The 20000-nt window shown below is 36.7% G+C and overlaps 1 protein-coding gene across 2 annotated transcripts in view; it reads left to right on the forward strand.

Annotated features, from left to right (window-relative positions):
* The window catches only part of rgl2 (ral guanine nucleotide dissociation stimulator-like 2), a 92052-nt gene that overhangs the window by 62912 nt on the left and 9140 nt on the right, over positions 1-20000 (forward strand). Inside the window, exons 3-15 of one of the 2 annotated variants that reach the window (XM_062029214.1) lie at positions 5043-5090; positions 6982-7065; positions 7134-7294; positions 7357-7413; positions 7494-7690; positions 10489-10598; positions 10664-10879; positions 12310-12413; positions 15897-15981; positions 17956-18000; positions 18061-18150; positions 18503-18535; positions 19770-19891. In XM_062029214.1, coding sequence (XP_061885198.1) covers positions 5043-5090; positions 6982-7065; positions 7134-7294; positions 7357-7413; positions 7494-7690; positions 10489-10598; positions 10664-10879; positions 12310-12413; positions 15897-15981; positions 17956-18000; positions 18061-18150; positions 18503-18535; positions 19770-19891 — 1352 coding nt within the window. The remainder of the gene's footprint in view (positions 1-5042; positions 5091-6981; positions 7066-7133; positions 7295-7356; positions 7414-7493; positions 7691-10488; positions 10599-10663; positions 10880-12309; positions 12414-15896; positions 15982-17955; positions 18001-18060; positions 18151-18502; positions 18536-19769; positions 19892-20000) is intronic. The other variant, XM_062029215.1, reaches the window with a different exon arrangement.

Genomic DNA, 20000 nt, shown 5'->3' on the forward strand with positions numbered 1-20000 from the left:
ATACACATATATATATATATATATATATATATATATATATATATATATATATATATATATATATATATATATATATATATATATATATATATATATATATATATATATATATATATATATATATATATATATATATATGTGTGTGTGTGTGTATGTGTAACGCTACATGGGCTAGGCGGGTTAAGAGTGTAACCCAGGGGTGGGCAATTAATTTTTACCGGGGGCCACATGAGCAACCCGAGCACTGCTGGAGGGCCACATCGACAATATTCCATCTAAATTTTGCTCAATATTATTTTTGATAAATACCGTAAGATAAATAATAATAATAATAATAATAATAATAATTAATAATAATAGTAATACTTCAACATAGTGTGTGTAACAGCATTCCATGACTAATATAAATAAATTAACAATAATAATAAATGGCAGTAAAATAAGCACACGTATGACTGAGGAGTCATAGTGTAACTTTGTGTGGTGTTTGAGTTGTCCGACTTTTTGTGTGGCCATAAACGCACCAGTGGTTTAGTGCTATGCGTGTTGGTGACAGATGACAAGTTGGTTTTGGCCTGGTTTGTACGGCAGAAAATGACTACTTTTTCGAGATAGAATTGTTTTACTCATGTTTTTGGTGTGGTTATGTCCGAATATAAACAGTTTTGCTCAATAAAGTGATCGATATAATTCCTGTCCTCGAAGCATCTCGATAGACGTTACAATAATTGAACGGTGTTCAATTGAACGGTGTTGACGAACACCGTTAGGGCCGCTTGTTGTCACTGTCACTCAAAGTTGCATTGCAAAATTACACAGAATAAATGTGTTTATTTTGAGGGAACGTTGCTTTGCAGTCCATGTCTTGTTGGAAACACGCCATTCGTCATCAACTTTTCTCTTTTTAGCGTCTCGGGTGTAAACCGTGCATCACTTGGCGCTTCTTGTGCACCTTCACTCGCAGGTTACACACGGACACACGCCCATAAATAATACTTTTCAAAATAAAAGCAGCACAGTTGTATTGCGCGCACGACATAGATGTTTTTTCAACTTTATTTTGTAATTTGTAATTGCAGCTGTTCACATTCACTCACAATCACGCACACGCATACGTCCACACGGAAGTAATACAAATAACGATTTTCAAAACAAAAGCAACACCGTTGTATTGCTCACTCGACATAGATACTTTTTAAAATGTATTTTGTCATTTATAATTGGCCTCACGCGGGCCGGACAGGGACGTACAAAGGGCCGGATGCGGCCTACGGGCCGCAGAATGCCCAGGTCTGGTGTAACCCGTGTGACAGAAGATGGTTTGTCTAAGAGCCTGAGGTATGAAAGATGACGACAACTAGTTATCTTGGTTTCGACTGCATTAAATGTATTGACACAAGATGACAATAGGAAAAAATTTTTAAAAATGCCCAAAACAAAAATACAAGATGCAGTCCTGCTGCCTTCTCGGAACCAGTTCACAGTTCAGTTCAAAAGGTACGCAAACGCTTTCGCGTCAGTCCAAAAACAAAAGTAATCCAAAAGGTTAGCGGCGGAGGAGAAAAAAAATGCTTGTCCTACCGCGTAGTTGTTTAGCTCGCCATTTGTTGAGTTGAGTTTGAAGGTGGATATGGAGCTCAGGTTGTTTGGGTCAAAAGGTGGTCCTTCCCGGAAAAAAAACCTGACCTAAAAGTCCGAAAAAACAAAGTGAGTAACCTAGTTACCTCTTCACTAGCAAAGTAAATGGGTTATACTTGTATAGCGCTTTTCTACCTTCAAGGTACTCAAAGCGCTTTGACAGTATTTCCACATTTACCCATTCACACACTGATGGCGGGAGCTGCCATGCAAGGTGCTAACCAGCAGCCATCAGAGGCAAAGGGTGAAGTGTCTTGCCCAAGGACACAACGGACGTGACTAGGAAGGTAGAAGGTGGGGATTGAACCCCAGTAATCAGCAACACTCCGATTGCTGGCACAGCCACTACATTATATATGTACTTGAAAGCATAATGTAAGCATTCGATTGTCCGGAATGACTAATTTTTTGTACTAATAAACCAATTGATATGACATAATTAACCATGTTGATTAATATACAATCATGAGTCCAATTAAAATGAACATTCATAATACATTTCTAATAATACATACAGATCATGATTTCTTATCTAAAGTGATAACACCCAATCATGGATTGAATTCAATTACAAGTGCACTTATATAACCTAGTTTCATAATAATACTCATTATTAGAAACTCAATGTATTATAATTCAAATTCAAGTACTTGTCCAAACATTCAAAGTTGATAAACAATCAAACAGAGTTAATAAATTAAAGTGTTGCGCAACAACCCAAATACACGCACCTGCTTTCCATCTGAAGCGCATCCACAAAGTGGCTAAATAGTATTAGCAGTGCAAAGCCCTTTGCCACTTTGCTAGACTAAACTGTTGCCTACAAAATCGGCTGGATGATCAGAAGAAAATAAAACATAATTACCTAAGCAATCGAGGGCAAAACAACATACCATGCACTGCTCGATAGTTAATCGAACATGCCGGTGTTGTACCGAAATCTGTTACCCATCGGAATTTGTAACTCCAGGGGGCGATGTTCCCATGGCGTTTGATTCCGATGGGTAACAGATTTCGGTACAACACCGTACCTGCTGTGGCTGCGGTGCTGTGAGACGCGCTTGAGAAGAAACTTGCAAAATCTTGTCATTCTCACACTTTGCAGGCTTCATAATTAGGTGAGTCTTTTGCCTTGGCATAATCAACGGAATTCCAAAATCCGAATCATGTGCCATGTCACCAATATTATGTTAGCATCTGTTTTAGCATAGGCGCTAACAGCTGCCATTCTTCCGTAGAGCCGGTGTTGTACCGAAATCTGTTACCCATCGGAATTTGTAACTCCAGGGGCCGATGTTCCCATGGCGTTTGTTTGATGGTTAAACGGCAAGCCCAAAGAGGAGGAGAAGAAGAACGCTTGCGTAAATGACGTAAACTATCCTTAATGCTGAAACGTCAGTTGTCAGAATTTCAGCATTAATAAATTACACATAACAGCTGATACAATGGACTCATACTATAATGAAAGTAAGTCATTGATTTCCAGAATATGTGTAATTTATTAATGCTGAAATTCTGACAACTGACGTTTCAGCATTAAGGATAGTTTACGCCATTTACGCGATACAATGGACTCATACTATAATGAAAGTAAGTCATTGATTTCCAGAATATGTGTAATTTATTAATGCTGAAATTCTGACAACTGACGTTTCAGCATTAAGGATAGTTTACGCCATTTACGCAAGTGTTCTTCTTCTCCTCCTCCTTGGGCTTGCCGTTTAACCATCAAACAAACGCCATGGGAACATCGCCCCCTGGAGTTACAAATTCCGATGGGTAACAGATTTCGGTACAACAACGGGAGTGGGTGGTGAAGTGAGCAGCACTTCCTTAAAAGGAAGTGAGCAGCAGGAAGTAACCCTCCACAATAAAAGTCTTTGCACTGTATGCATGTTTTTAATGGTTATTTTAAATATGCGTTACATATGTATGTATGTATGTATGTATGTGTAACAGTCACTGTTCTGCGTTGTGTATTTCGTAGTGAGGCGCACACACAGGAGTTGAATCGTTGGAGGATTGATTCACCTTTTTTTGAATAGAAACAAAAACAGGGCGTCACAAACAGTCCACGGCAAACAGGATCTCTCTCCACAGCTCCGAGCGTCAGTGCTCACTCAATTCAATTATGTATGTTTACATGTGGAAATAATAATAATAATAATAATGAAGAATAATAATAATAATAATAAATAAATAAAGGTAAATAAAGCATAAAATAGTCTCAAATAAATTTATTAAATAAAACAGTATATAAAATATATACTTCAGCAAATAACAATATATATTAAGAAAAATGATCCTTAAATGTGCAGCAATACACCTCATCTTTCCCACCCACATCAATTCTTTTTATATTTTTTATACAATAAACTATGCCAGAAAAAACTCATAACAAACATACATTTTTTTGAATAGAAACAAACACAGGGCGTCACACACAGCCCACGGCAAACAGGATCTCTCTCCACTAAAGAATAAAGAAAGGAATAATACACACTCATATAAATGCTACAGCGGCACACAATATGTCCACAGACACACAGCAGAGCCCCTGACCCGTGCACAAACTCACGGGACAGGAAACCCCGCAACAACTGCCGCTAGCAGTAAGCTAATCAAGCTAATCCACACATCTTTTAGCATACAAAAGTCCGTTTTTTTTCAACAATTCAACAGCCATCACTCGGGAATTCAACCCACATGCACACCAACAAGTCACAAGACAGTGCGCATTCCCACAAAACACTTTTAAAAGCGACAACCAAAAAGTTTATTAAAAAAAACAAAGGCAGAGAGACATAAACGTGACTTACCAGCTCCGAGCGTCAGTGCTCACTGAACGAAGCTGGTCACAAAGGTGCGACGCCAAATCAACCCCCAGGGAAACAAAAAGGTATGTAACGGATAATAATAGAGTGGAACCTATTTACAATGAGAAACACTTTTGGGGAAGTTCACAACAAAAAATGATGTGAATAAATGACCAAAATTAAAATAAAATAAAATACAATTTAGCTCGGCTACATATGTATGTATGTATGTATATTTATATATACATATGTATAAGTGTGTATATATATATATATATATATATATATATATATATATATATATATATATATATATATATATATATATATTTGTATATGTGTATATGTATATGTACGTATATATATGTGTGTATATATATATATATACATATATATATATATATATATATATATATATATATATATATATATATATATATATATATATATATATATATGTATATATGTGTAAGTATATATTTGTATATGTGTATATGTATGTATGTATGTATATATATATGTATGTATTTGTGTCATTCCTACAACTTCTGTATTGAACAGGAAACTATTAATTGTACACTCCCATAGGTGGAGTCGTTACCCATGAAGACGACCTGGTACTGTCCTCTGGATCTGGTGAGGTCAACCTCCACTTGACAACATGTTCACTGACAACAGCTCCTCACCATTATTTCAGTGTCCAGGCAAAAGCTACAGTGGTTTCTAGCCGCGCAGTTTCATAGCACTCGTTAATGTCATTGTGACGCTAGAATGTTCCATTTTAAAATGGCGAGCCCAAAAGTTAGTTTATTGCCATTCGATTTATATTTGCACATGATCAGCCTAAACATGCAGAACGAAAAGCAAGCAATAAGAGATAGCAATAATAATACCTGCTCAGTGCAGGTGATTGTCCACAATATGACACCAAGGATTGTTCATGTCAGCTGGTAGACATTCCTGTTTTTTTCCAAGAGTTAAAGGACGACTGCACTTTTTTGCGGGAATTCTGCCTATTATTCACAATCCTTATGTAAGACAAGAACACATATGATTTTCTTTTTTCATGCATTTTAAATAGTAAATAAATGCTCGAAAAAGTCAACTATCAATGAAGCTAATTGGTGTTCACTAGTCCGCCTATAAAGCACTCTAAAAAAAATAAATAAGTATATATGTAATGTAGTTAATAACATGTAACATTTACCTATTTTGGTCATTTTAAGCATACTGCCATGCATTCATTTTTACCGACGCATCACAAGCTTCGCTTTTCCCTTCAACAACAACAACACTACTTATGGCACATAATAAAACGATCACTTTCTGTACAATGTCTGCTCTCACTGGGATGAAGACCGAGGGGATGTTTATGTCTTCCCGTTTACATGAAGAAATTAACGATAATCATCTCAAAGGGTTAAAAAAAAAAAAAGGTCCTACAAACAAGCGTCTTTTCGTGTCTTTCTCGCCATCTCCGGGTCTAAGTTGGACGTCAAAGCCGACCAACTTTTTGGGTTTATGTCCACAGCCTTCTACTATCCAGGTGAGAGGCGTGATTTATAATCTAGAATTAACTTTCACCAACTCAGAGGCCATGCAGCAGCTCAACATGTCAATATGGGCAGTGTAGGTCGTGAGTGCAAACGGCCGAGTCATACCAAAGACTATAAAAAATGCACCCATTACCTCCCTGCTTGGCACTCAGCATCAAAAATGATTCCCGGGCGTGGCCACCGCTGCTTCTCACTGCTCCCCTCACCTCCCAGGGGTGATCAAGGGTGAGAGGGTCAAATGCAGAGGATTATTTCACCACACCTAGTGTGTGTGTGACAATCATTGGTACTTAACTTAAACTAAAAAGCTTGTTAGCGCTCTGTGATCACGGCCCCGCTAAAAGTAGTTCCTCTGCGTTAGCGCTTCTAATTACAATATCGCTAACACTTTGCTAATATTCAGGTTACGACACGTAAATGGAGCATTGCTGGCGCTTTTCGGATGATGGTGTTCTCCCATCGTCTGCATTGTTAGCCACCTCTTACTCGCCATATTTTACGATCTAGAATGCATTAAAAAAAGAAAAACTCTGTTGTCTTAACCTCTTAAGGCCCAAGCTGTTTGTTTACATGCTTTTTTTATTTCTCTTTGCTATTTGGGCTTATTGGACCCTGATTAGACTAAAAACTAAAAATCATCTTTTAATAGGATGTATTTAGTCCATAAGTACACAAACGTGTACTTCATGTGTAGTGACATGCAAATTTAAATTTTTACACTTTTTTTTTTCCAAATTCCATTGTATGTTATACTATTCTGACACCACCAGATGGCAGTATAAGTGTCCATATGTTGGCATAAGACCCCAATTCAGTAGTGTACACAATTTTGGAAATAAGAGCTAAAAGGTGCTGTCCACATATGTGGCCACTAAGGCCTTTAGAGGTTAAATAAGGATTGTGTTGCCCTTTAAAAATATTTTTTCATCTCTATATGGAAGTGGAGATGGTAAGCTGAGATGTGTGTTCAGTCCACAGTGGTGGAGGAGGAAGAGGATGGAGTGGTCTACACAGTGGTGGTCAAACAAGCGCACGGCTCACCCTCCAGCCCTACGGTAAGACGTGACATCACCGAAAACAACCCCCTTCTCCTTACCTTTCGTTGTCTTTCTCTCCTCGCCAGTCGTCTCGCTGCCAGTGCGTGAAAGCGGGCACGGAGGAAAAGCTGGCGCTCCACCTCCTCCGCTCCTTGGCCCTGGGAGACTCCACCTACGTCACCGTCTTCCTGGCCACCTATCGCTCCTTCACCTCCACGGAGCGAGTGCTGGACACCCTCGCTGACAGGTAGCGTTGCCATGGGGACCGATGGTATGGAGCAACCTGTTTATGTCTCCGCCACCCGACAGGATGGAGCGCCCGCCCGGCGACAGCTCCAGGAGCCACGCGAGGAGGTCCTTCAACAAGTGAGGAGCCAGGTGTACCTAATGCTGTGTCCCGCCAGTGTGCACCAGTGAGTGAGCAAAAGTGACTCCGTCCCCTGCAGAGCAGTGTGCACCGTGTTCAGCATGTGGCTGATCGAGTACCCCGAGGACTTCAAGGGCTTGAGGGAGCCCTCGCGCCTCCTGCGACTGGCGCCCCTCCTCCCGCGAGACTCGTCGTCTGCGGCCGACCTGCGCGCTCGCCTCCTCCGGGTCGCCGAGGAGCTGAGTGAGAAGGCCCTGCTGCCCAACGCCTTTAAAGGTCTGTACGTGCAAACCTCAGCACCCGAATGCTTTATGAGTACAGTTTGTATGGTTTCCATTAGAGATGTCCGATAATATCAGACTGCAGATATTATCGGCCGATAAATGCTTTAAAATGTAATATCGGAAATTATCGGTATCGGTTTCAAAAAGTAAAATGTATGACTTTTTTAAAACGCCGCTGTACGGAGTGGTACACGGACGTAGGGAGAAGTACAGAGCGCCAATAAACCTTAAAGGCACTGCCTTTGCGTGCCGGCCCAACCACGTAATATCTACGGCATTTCATACACAAGTGAATGCAAGTCATACTTGGTCAACAGCCATACAGGTCACACTGAGGGTGTCCGTATAAACAACTTTAACACTGTTACAAATATGCGCCACACTGTGAACCCACACCAAAAAAGAATGACAAACACATTTCGGGAGACCATCCGCACCGTAACACAACATAAACACAACAGAACAAATACCCAGAACCCCTTGCAGCACTAACTCTTCCGGGACACTACAATATACACCCCCCGCTACCTCCTACCCCCCCACCTCAACCCCGCCCACCTCAACCTCCTCATGCTCTCTCAGGGAGAGCATGTCCCAAATTCCAAGCTGCTGTTTTGAGGCATGTTAAAAAAAAATAATGCACTTTGTGACTTCAATAATAAATATGGCAGTGCCATGTTGGCATTTTTTTCCATAACTTGAGTTGATTTATTTTGGAAAACCTTGTTACATTGTTTAATGCATCCAGCGGGGCATCACAACAAAATTAGGCATAATAATGTGTTAATTCCACGACTGTATATATCGGTATCGGTTGATATCGGAATCGGTAATTAAGAGTTGGACAATATCGGAATATCGGATATCGGCAAAAAAGCCATTATCGTACATCTCTAGTTTCCATGGCACCCAGGTACATCGTTATGGAATACAATTTTACATTTACACCGGGGGTTTCCAAACTTTTTGACTTGAGGGCCACATTGGGCTAAAAATAATTTTGCCAGTATGTATATATGTATAAACTGTAGGTATATGTATATATATGTATATGTAAATGTGTATACTGTATATTTATATGTGTATATATATATACTGTATATATATGTATATATATGTATGTATATGTGTATATAAGTATATATGTATATTTGTGTATATGTATATATGTGTATATGTAAATATATTTATATGTATATATGTACATGTACAGTCACAATCAAAAGTTTACATACACCTGTAAAGAACATAATGTCATGGCTGTCTTGAGTTTCCAATAATTTCTACAACTCTTATTTTTGTTGTGATAGAGTGATTGGAGCACATACTTGTTGGTCACAAAAAACATTCATGAAGTTTTGTTCTTTTATGAATTTATTATGGGTCTACTGAAAATGTGACCAAATCTGCTGGGTCAAAAGTATACATACAGCAATGTTAATATTTGGTTACATGTCCCTTGGCAAGTTTCACTGCAAGAAGGCGCTTTAGGTAGCCATCCACAAGCTTCTGGCAAGCTTCTGATTGAATTTTTGACCACTCCTCTTGACAAAATTGGTGCAGTTCAGCTAAATTTGTTGGTTTTCTGACATGGACTTGTTTCTTCAGCATTGTCCACACATTTAAGTCAGGACTTTTGGAAGGCCATTCTAAAAAACCTTAATTGTAGCCTGATTTAGCCATTCCTTTACCACTTTTGACGTGTGTTTGGGGTCATTGTCCTGTTGGAACACCCAACTGCGCCCAAGACCCAACCTCCGGGCTGATGATTTTAGTTTGTCCTGAAAAATTTGGAGGTAATCCTCCTTTTTCATTGTCCCATTTACTCTCTGTAAAGCACCAGTTCCATTGGCAGCAAAACAGGCCCAGAGCGTAATACTACCACCACCATGCTTGACGGTAGGAATGGTGTTCCTTGGATTAAAGGCCTCACCTTTTCTCCTCCAAACATATTGCTGGGTATTGAGACCAAACAGCTCATTTTTTGTTTCATCTGACATCACATGTACAAAAGGTAAGACCTTCTGAAGGAAAGTTCTGTGGTCAAATGAAACAAAAATTGTTTGGCCACAATTTTAGTAAGTAAGAATTGTTTTGGTTATATTGTAAAACTTACAAACGTTGCTTGGATTGGCGAATGAAGAATCAATTCGAGTAAAAACGCTATGGACGGCTAGAAGACAGAACAGGACCTCTAATTCTGGTTGAAAGGTCGGGCTAAACAAAACTATTTGCTTTATGACTGTCAGCGAAAGAAAATCCATAAATTAGCCGCACCGTTTTATAAGCCGCATGGTTCAAAGGGTATTCTTATATTCCGGAATTTACAGTATGTACATTTTGATTCCTGCTGATATCAATACCGGTATTGGCCAATACACAAAGCTCCATTTATGGTATCGCGTCAGGGATGAAAAAGTTGTATCAAGACACCACTACTATTATTGCTGACTGAGCAGTTTTCTCCTTACCACTAATATTGATTATTGATAACATTGATCGTGTTTTGCAATGTACTTTTTCATAAACGACCATGTGGCCTTTCCACATTCTCAAACGTTCCAAGTCATTATTGAAATTAGAAAAAAGGGGTTATGAGTTTTTATATTGAGACAATAACAGCCTGAATACCCTATTATTATTTATTTTTTTGTTTTTGTTTCTTTGAGTGTTTTAATGGGAAAAGAGAATCTCTCACTGAATGTTCTAAACTCCTATTTCTACGGCTGTGTTGCTCTTTCCCTTTTGAAGTGAAAGACGAAATAAAAATGTCGTTTTTCAACCCTGCAGACGTGCACATCTCCCACAGCCCGAACCCCGATGTGTCCAAGTTCGAAGCCACCAGAATCCTGGGCTTCCCCTCAGCCGCCATCGCCGAGCAGCTCACTCGCATCGAAACGGTGAGCTCGCTCACGGCCGTCATTGTTGCGTGCGGCGCGCTAATGGCCGCCTCTTGAACCGCCAGGAGCTGTTTGTGCGTCTGGTGCCGTACCACTGCCTGGGCTCCTTGTGGTCCCAGCGGGACAAGAAAGGCCGGGAGGGCGCGTGCTGGTCCGTGCGGGCCACCGTACGCCAGTTCAACCGGTTGGCCAACGCCGTCCTGGCGTCCTGCCTGTGGCCCACCAGGCTGCGCAGTCAGCAGCGAGCTCGGCTCCTGGAGAAGTGGATCAGCGTTGCAGAGGTGCTTTTACACGAATACACTTTTAGAAGTATTATTACTTCTCCTACGCCATGAAAAACGTATTTTATACAGCAATCTTTGTGTAATTTTCTTCCCACTAGATGAACAAAAAATTATTTTATTTTATTTTTTATTATTCAAAAATATATATTTTAATTAATCTAGATCTTGTATTTTATTCTATTTTGTATTATTTTTTAAATGTATTTTAATTCATTTTTCATGTTTTTATGTTATTCCATTTTATTTTTTATTATCCTCAAAATGTATTTTAATTCATTTTGCATTTATTTTTTATTTATTTAATTCCACTGTTTTATTTTATTTTTTTAATGTATTTTAATTCATTTTTCTTATATTTTTATTTATTTTATTTTATTTTATTTGTTTGTTTTTTTTGTTTTTTATTTTTTTATTTTAATTGATTCTGCTTTTAAAAATCATCCACGGACGTTAGCTTAACAGGTCTCCAAATAGGTTTTTCTTTATTTTTCTCATGCTGCCACATCCCCTAACCTCACACTCAAACCGCTGTTTTAGTCTTACTAGTATTAACTCTGTTGTGTTTTCCTCTATTTTTGCATTCTTTTTGATTAGGGCTGTCAAAATACATGTGATTAATCAATTTAATGTAATTAAAAATTAACCCATTTGCAGAATTAAAATAATCTTTTGAAACATCTCTAACAAGTTTGTCCAAGTAGTGTTAGCATCATCATGGGGAAAATGTACATTTGATACAAGTAGTGTTAGCATCATTATGTACAAATGTACAGCCGATACAGTAGTGTTAGCATCATCACATGCAACTGTATATTTAATACATTTGTGTTAGCATCATCATGTGCAAATTAACAGTTGATACAGTATGTGGGCTCTGTACCGAGGATGTCGTTGTGGCTTGTACAGCCCTTTGAGACACTTGTGATTTAGGGCTATATAAATAAACATTGATTGATTGATTGATATTAGCATTATCACATGCAAATGTACATTTGATAGAGTAGTGTTAGCATCATCATGTGCAAATTAACAGTTGATACAGTAGTGGCCCAAGCAAAAAGTCACTAAAATAAAAACACATTAATAACCCAAAAGGAGTAATATTAATGTTGATAAATATTTTTAGTAATTTTTTTAACATGAAAATGTTGTTCAAAGTGTTGAATGCACATGTTATGTGTGTAATGTACATATTCCCTTCTTTCTTCACTCTCTTTGATCGTAAAAAATGAAACATCATTATGTTATTGTCATTCATCGAAAAGAATCCACAGCAACCCTGTGATAAAAGTCATATTTATATTATTCATCTCCCCACTTAAACTCCGCTTTCGAGTGAGGCAGGAGACGCATGCATTATTAATATTTCACGCTGTAACTGAATAGACGTAATCGAGCCACCCTCACTCCTTGCGTGCTTTCCTCAGGCGTGTCGAGCCAGGAAGAACTTCTCCTCGCTCTACGCCATCGTGTCCGCCCTGCAGAGCAACCCCATCCACCGGCTGAGGAGGACCTGGCAGGAAACGGACAGGTGAGTGTGGAGCGTTTTGCTTGTGCGGACGCAACAGCGCCCCCAGCTGCTTGCAAGTTGCTTGGCTCCAACTCGTCACGTTATTGAAAAATCGTGTTGACAATTTGTGTTGGTTTCAAATCCTCTGCAATGCATCATTATTATTTCTTTATTTAGCTACACACTGCATTGTATCATAGTATGTAGTCATAGTATAAACATGCATGGAATTAAAAATATATATATTTTGTAAATATTTGTTTACAAAATGTTTAATGTACGTAATATAAATATTTTTAAAATATATTATACTGTGTATAATAGAAATATAGCAAAAATATCAAAAATAGTGCAATAGTGGAAGTATAAAAACAGTAATATATTCATATATGTATATATATATATATATATATATATATATATATATATATATATATATATATATATATATATATATATATATATACGTGCATATGTATATATGTGTATATACATGTGTGTGTATGTATATATATAGATGTATAGATATGTTATGTATGTATGTACATAAAAGTGTGTGGGTGTTTATATACATGTGTGTATGTATGTATGTATATATGTATATGTTCAGTGTGTATATACACACAAAAAAAGTATATTGCATGTAATATAAATGTTAGAAAAATATTTATACAAATATATTTAAAATATTTTAAAAATAGTGCCAGTATAAAAACAGTAATATATGCACATATATACAAGCATAAGTATATATCTGTATATACATGTGTGTGTGTGTGTGTGTATATATATATATATATATATATATATATATATATATATATATATATATATATATATATATATATATATATATCCATACGGAATATATATATATATAAAATGTATGTATGTACATGTATGTACATATATGTATGTATGTACTGTGTGTGTGTGTGTGTGTGTGTGTGTGTGTGTGTGTGTGTGTGTGTGTGTGTGTGTGTGTGTGTGTGTGTGTGTGTGTGTGTGTGTGTGTGTGTGTGTGTGTGTGTGTGTGTGTGTGTGTGTGTGTGTGTGTGTGTGTGTGTGTGTGTGTGTGTATATATATACATGTGTGTATATGTATATATGTACACTACCGTTCAAAAGTTTGGGGTCACATTGAAATGTCCTTATTTTTGAAGGAAAAGCACTGTACTTTTCAATGAAGATAACTTTAAACTAGTCTTAACTTTAAAGAAATACACTCTATACATTGCTAATGTGGTAAATGACTATTCTAGCTGCAAATGTCTGGTTTTTGGTGCAATATCTACATAGGTGTAAAGAGGCCCATTTCCAGCAACTATCACTCCAGTGTTCTAATGGTAGAATGTGTTTGCTCATTGGCTCGGAAGGCTAATTGATGATTAGAAACCCCTTGTGCAATCATGTTCACACATCTGAAAACAGTTTAGCTCGTTACAGAAGCTACAAAACTGACCTTCCTTTGAGCAGATTGAGTTTCTGGAGCATCACATTTGTGGGGTCAATTAAACGCTCAAAATGGCCAGAAAAAGAGAACTTTCATCTGAACCTCGACAGTCTATTCTTGTTCTTAGAAATGAAGGCTATTCCATAAAATTGTTTGGGTGACCCCAAACTTTTGAACGGTAGTGTAAATGTACACACAAAAATGTATATTGTATTTAATATAAATGTTTGAAAAATATGTATACAAATTTATTTAAAATATTTTAAAAATATTGCTATAGTGCAAGTATAAAAACAGTAATCTATGCATATATTTATATATACATGCATATGTATACATGTGTGTGTGTGTATATATATATATATATATATATATATATATATATATATACATTACCGTTCAAAAGTTTGGGGTCACCCAAACAATTTTGTGGAATAGCCTTCATTTCTAAGAACAAGAATAGACTGTCGAGTTTCAGATGAAAGTTCTCTTTTTATGGCCATTTTGAGCGTTTAATTGACCCCACAAATGTGATGCTCCAGAAACTCAATCTGCTCAAAGGAAGGTCAGTTTTGTAGCTTCTGTAACGAGCTAAACTGTTTTCACATGTGTGAACATGATTGCACAAGGGTTTTCTAATCATCAATTAGCCTTCTGAGCCAATGAGCAAACACATTGTACCATTAGAACACTGGAGTGATAGTTGCTGGAAATGGGCCTCTTTACACCTATGTAGATATTGCACCAAAAACCAGACATTTGCAGCTAGAATAGTCTTTTACCACATTAGCAATGTATAGAGTGTATTTCTTTAAAGTTAAGACTAGTTTAAAGTTATCTTCATTGAAAAGTACAGTGCTTTTCCTTCAAAAATAAGGACATTTCAATGTGACCCCAAACTTTTGAACAGTAGTGTAAGTGTGTGTGTATATGTATACATATGTATATGTACAATGTGTGTATATATATACACATTATAGTGTGTGTATATGTATATATATGTATATGTACAGTGTGTGTATATATATATACACATATATAGTATATATATATATATATATATATATATATATATATATATATATATATATATATATATATATATATATATATATATATATATATATATATATATATATATATATATATATATATATATATATATATCCATCCATCCATCCATCCTCTTCCGCTTATCCAAGGCCGGGTCGCGGGGGCAGCAGCCTAAGCAGGGAAACCCAGACTTTCCTCTCCCCAGCCACTTCGTCCAGCTCTTCCCGGGGATCCCGAGGCGTTCCCAGGCCAGCTGGGAGATATAGTCTTCCCAACGTGTCCTGGGTCTTCCCCGTGGCCTCCTACCAGTCGGACGTGCCCTAAACACCTCCCTAGGGAGGCGTTCGGGTGGCATCCTGACCAGATGCCCGAACCACCTCAACTGGCTCCTCTCGATGTGGAGGAGCAGCGGCTTTACTTTGAGCTCCCCCCGGATGGCAGAGCTTCTCACCCTATCTCTAAGGGAGAGCCCCGCCACCCGGCGGAGGAAACTCATTTCGGCCGCTTGTACCCGTGATCTTGTCCTTTCGGTCATAACCCAAAGCTCATGACCATAGGTGAGGATGGGAACGTAGATCGACCGGTAAATTGAGAGCTATATATATATATATATGCACATATATACAGTGTGTATATATATATATATATATATATATATATATATATATATATATATATATATATATATATATATATATATATATATATATATATATATATATATACAGTGTGTATGTATATATATATATATATATATATATATATATATATATATATATATATATATATATATATACACACACAAAAAAGTGTATTGCATGTTATATAAATGTTGGGAAAATAATCATACAGATATATTTAGAATATTTAAAAATATTGTGTAATAGTGCAGGTATAAAAACAGTAATAGAAACATTATTATTATTATTGTTATATTGCAGTAAAATGCCATCTTTAGTTGAAACAATGAATAGTGAGATGTGATTGTCTTCATGCAGGGAGGCCACAAGGAAGTACGAGGAGCTCTCCGAGATCTTCTCAGACAAGGACAACTACTCTCAGAGCAGAGAACTCCTGAAGGAGGTAAGTCTGCAACAACAGATGTCAAATAGCCCTATGGCTAATTCTGGTACATTTACAGTCATGTCTATGAATGTACACTGTCCCTTTAAATGAACCATTCAACTTTTATCACGCCTGGGAAAAATCAATATAAATTTTGTGGCTAAAAAGAACAAAGTGTTGAACTTAACAAGTAGGCTGAAAAAGCTGATTGGAGGCCTTGGGTCATGTGATATATGATGATACTGTATAGGATGATGAAATATGTGATGATACTGTATATGATGATACAGTATGTGATGATACTGTATATGGTGATACTGTAATGATGATACTGTAATGACGATACTGTAATGACGATACAGTATATGATGATACAATTATATGATGATAAAACATATGATGATACAGTATATGATGATAGAGTGTAGTAATATAAATCTAAGCTTGTTTTCTTATGGAATTAATCGAGTGATTGTTGCAGGTCTCGTTTGATCTGTCTTTTTTTATGCATTCTAAAGCATAAATAAATGCTAGCAAGAGTCAGCTAACAATGGAGCTCGAGTTCGCCTAAAACGCGCTCTTAAAAAAGATTTTAAAAATTCCATCAAGGTTTTATATACATGCTGTAAGTATACATGTAATGCAGTAACATTTATAATAACATGTAATATATACGTATTTTGATCATTTTAAGCATACGGCGGCGTATTAATTTCACTAAGGCATCACAACGTTTGCCATTTCCGTCAACAACAACAGCACTACTAATCATGGCCCATAATAAAGCGGTCACTTACTGTACAATGTCTGCTCTCACTGGGATAAAGACTGATGGGATGTTTATATCTTCCCGTTTACATCAACAATTCATCATAATCCTCACAAAGGTAAAACAAGCCTTTGTCGTGTCTCCGGGTCTAAACTGGCTGTCAAAGTCGACCAACTTGTGTACCACTGTTTTGTAGTAAAATGCTGACAATTGAGCTATGGCTGTTTGTTTTTTACTATAAAATCTACGTTGTTTTCACAGTGTATTACTGTAAACGGAAAAGCAGCCCCACCGTTTTTTGAAGAATGTTACCGTAAAAAAGTGGTACAATTTTGCCATTTACAGTAATATGCTGTAGAAAAGACTTTTACAAACTTTTGCTGTAAAATCTATCGTAATTTAATTTTACAGTGTACAATTTGATGGATAAACTGCTTTGAAATCATAGGTCAAGCAAAAATCTACGTTTTGTTTTTTGTTTTTTTGTTTGGAATACATGAAAATCTCATATTTTTTGCATTATTAGATAATAGGTGTGTCAAATAAAATCTATTTTTAGATTAATCGTGATTCTTTTTTTTTTGTAACGATAAAAAATAAAATAAAAAATCGACTTTTTAAAAAATATATATTTTATTTTATCAATCTGTCCTGTACAGCCACTGAGGCAAATTATATTGTTAATGTAAAGTCTATTCCAACCATGTGCGGCCAGCCGGCGTCTTAGAATTGGCCCGCGAGACGTTATGAGTTTAATAAGGAATCTGGCTGCAGGGAGATTTCAAATCATTGTCATAGTTGATATTTCATGCTGTTGCTTTATCGCCATCGTGTGGACACCAGGAATTATCCAGGCCTGTGACCACTTATCATGTTTTGAATGAATCAAAAACACACCATTTACTTAAATGGCACGATGCAAACAACCTTCCCTAGTCATGCTGCAAAAATAAAATAGACATGGCTACACATGACGCAATATAACACCAATTTGTGGATATTGTAAAACAAATTCTAAATGACACCCATTTAAATCCATTACAAAGCATGATGGGAAAAATGCAAACACTCTCCACACTTATCCATGTTTGGCGCATTTTAGCTGCTTCATATTTCTGAGTGATTACACAACTTTAAGGAGGTCGTCACGGAAGTAGGAGTCAAACTTTCACATTTGACACCGGCGCTGTAAAATGTCCCCCCTTGCTTGTGTCGCCCCGCAGGAAGGCACGTCCAAGTACGCCAACCTGGACAAGCGGCTCAGCAGGGTGAGTGGTGCCCGCCTCAACATCTGACCCCAAGTGTTCTAAAGTCTGTCCCTGTCCCAGCAGTCCAGCGCCCAGGGCACCGTGCCCTACCTGGGCATCTTCCTCACCGACCTCACCATGCTGGACACGGCGGTCAAAGACCGGTTGGATGTAAGTTTATCCATCTCAGGCAATAGGGGTGTAAAAAAATAAAAAGATTTTCGCATGAATCGCGATTCTTATCAAACGATTCTTAATCGATTCATGAATCTATATTTTTTTCCTGTCCAGCCACTTTATTAAATGTTTTCTTTTAAGTAATATCGACATTTATCACAGCTGTTTATCTATTTTATGAAAGTATGTAGTAAATCATAGAACTGGCACCCAATGTTATTTAAAAAAGTATTGATTTGGAATGGAATCGATTCTGAATCGAATCATTACCCCTAAGAATCGAATTGAATCATGTGGTGCCCGAGAAGGCAATACATTTTATTCTGTCGTCCCTCGTCTTTTGCAGAACGGCTACATCAACTTCGACAAAAGGAGGCGGGTGAGTACGTTGCCATGGTGGTCGTGATTGACACGCACTGGTCACGACATTAGGCACAGGTGTAATTCGATAACGCGAAACGTACCATTTTTCACGTCTTACTGCACACCCGAAACTTGTCGATTGATCCTGACGTCCAAGTGGAAGAAAGCACAATAACGCTGGCGTTGCGCCACCTTCCAAAAGAGCAAGACTGCAATTCTAATAAAAAAATCTAAAAAAAATAACAATTATATATATATGTGTGTGTATATATTTATATATATATGTATGTATATATATATGTGTGTATGTATGTATATACAGTAAATATATGTGTGTGTATATATGTATGTATGTATATATGTATATATGTGTATATATATATATATATATATATATATATATATATATATATATATGTATATATATATATATATATATATATATATATATATATATATATATATATATATATATATATATATATATATATATATATATATATATATATGTATATATATATATATGTATGTATATATATATATATATATATATATATATATATATATATATATATATATATATATATATATATATATATATATATATATATATATATATATATATATATATACTACCGTTCAAAAGTTTGGGGTCACATTAAAATGTCCTTATTTTTCAATGAAGATAACTTTAAACTAGTCTTAACTTTAAAGAAGTACACTCTATACATTGCTAATGTGGTAAATGACTATTCTAGCTGCAAATGTCTGGTTTTTGGTGCAATATCTGCATAGGTGTATAGAGACCCATTTCCAGCAACTATCACTCCAGTGTTCTAATGGTACAATGTGTTTGCTCATTGGCTCAGAAGGCTAATTGATGATTAGAAAACCCTTGTGCAATCATGTTCACACATCTGAAAACAGTTAAGCTCGTTACAGAAGCTACAAAACCGACCTTCCTTTGAGCAGATTGAGTTTCTGGAGCATCACATTTGTGGGGTCAATTAAACGCTCAAAATGGCCAGAAAAAGAGAACTTTCATCTGAAACGCGACAGTCTATTCTTGTTTTTAGAAATGAAGGATAGTATATATATAGATATATACACACACATATATATATATATATATATATATATATATATATATATATATATATATATATATATACTGTATATACTGTATATAGGGAATAGTCAAGTGAGGATTTGACACTTCAAAACTTGTAACCTTTCTGTTTTTTTGTCAGGAATTTGAGGTTTTAGCTCAAATCCGACTCCTGCAGTTGTCTTGCAAAAACTGTGTGTTCGCCAAGGACGAGGCCTTCCTGCGTTGGTACCACAGCGTGCCCACGCTAGCTGAGGAGCAAAGGTACACACCATTCATCTCGTGTGTGTTGAATTTGGTGCCCACTATTGATGGAGTGTTCTACTCTACTACAGTCATAAACATGATGTATATATATATATATATATATATG

The sequence above is a fragment of the Entelurus aequoreus genome, linkage group LG20 (genome assembly GCF_033978785.1).
Source record: "Entelurus aequoreus isolate RoL-2023_Sb linkage group LG20, RoL_Eaeq_v1.1, whole genome shotgun sequence".
NCBI classification, from domain to species: Eukaryota; Metazoa; Chordata; class Actinopteri; order Syngnathiformes; family Syngnathidae; genus Entelurus; species Entelurus aequoreus.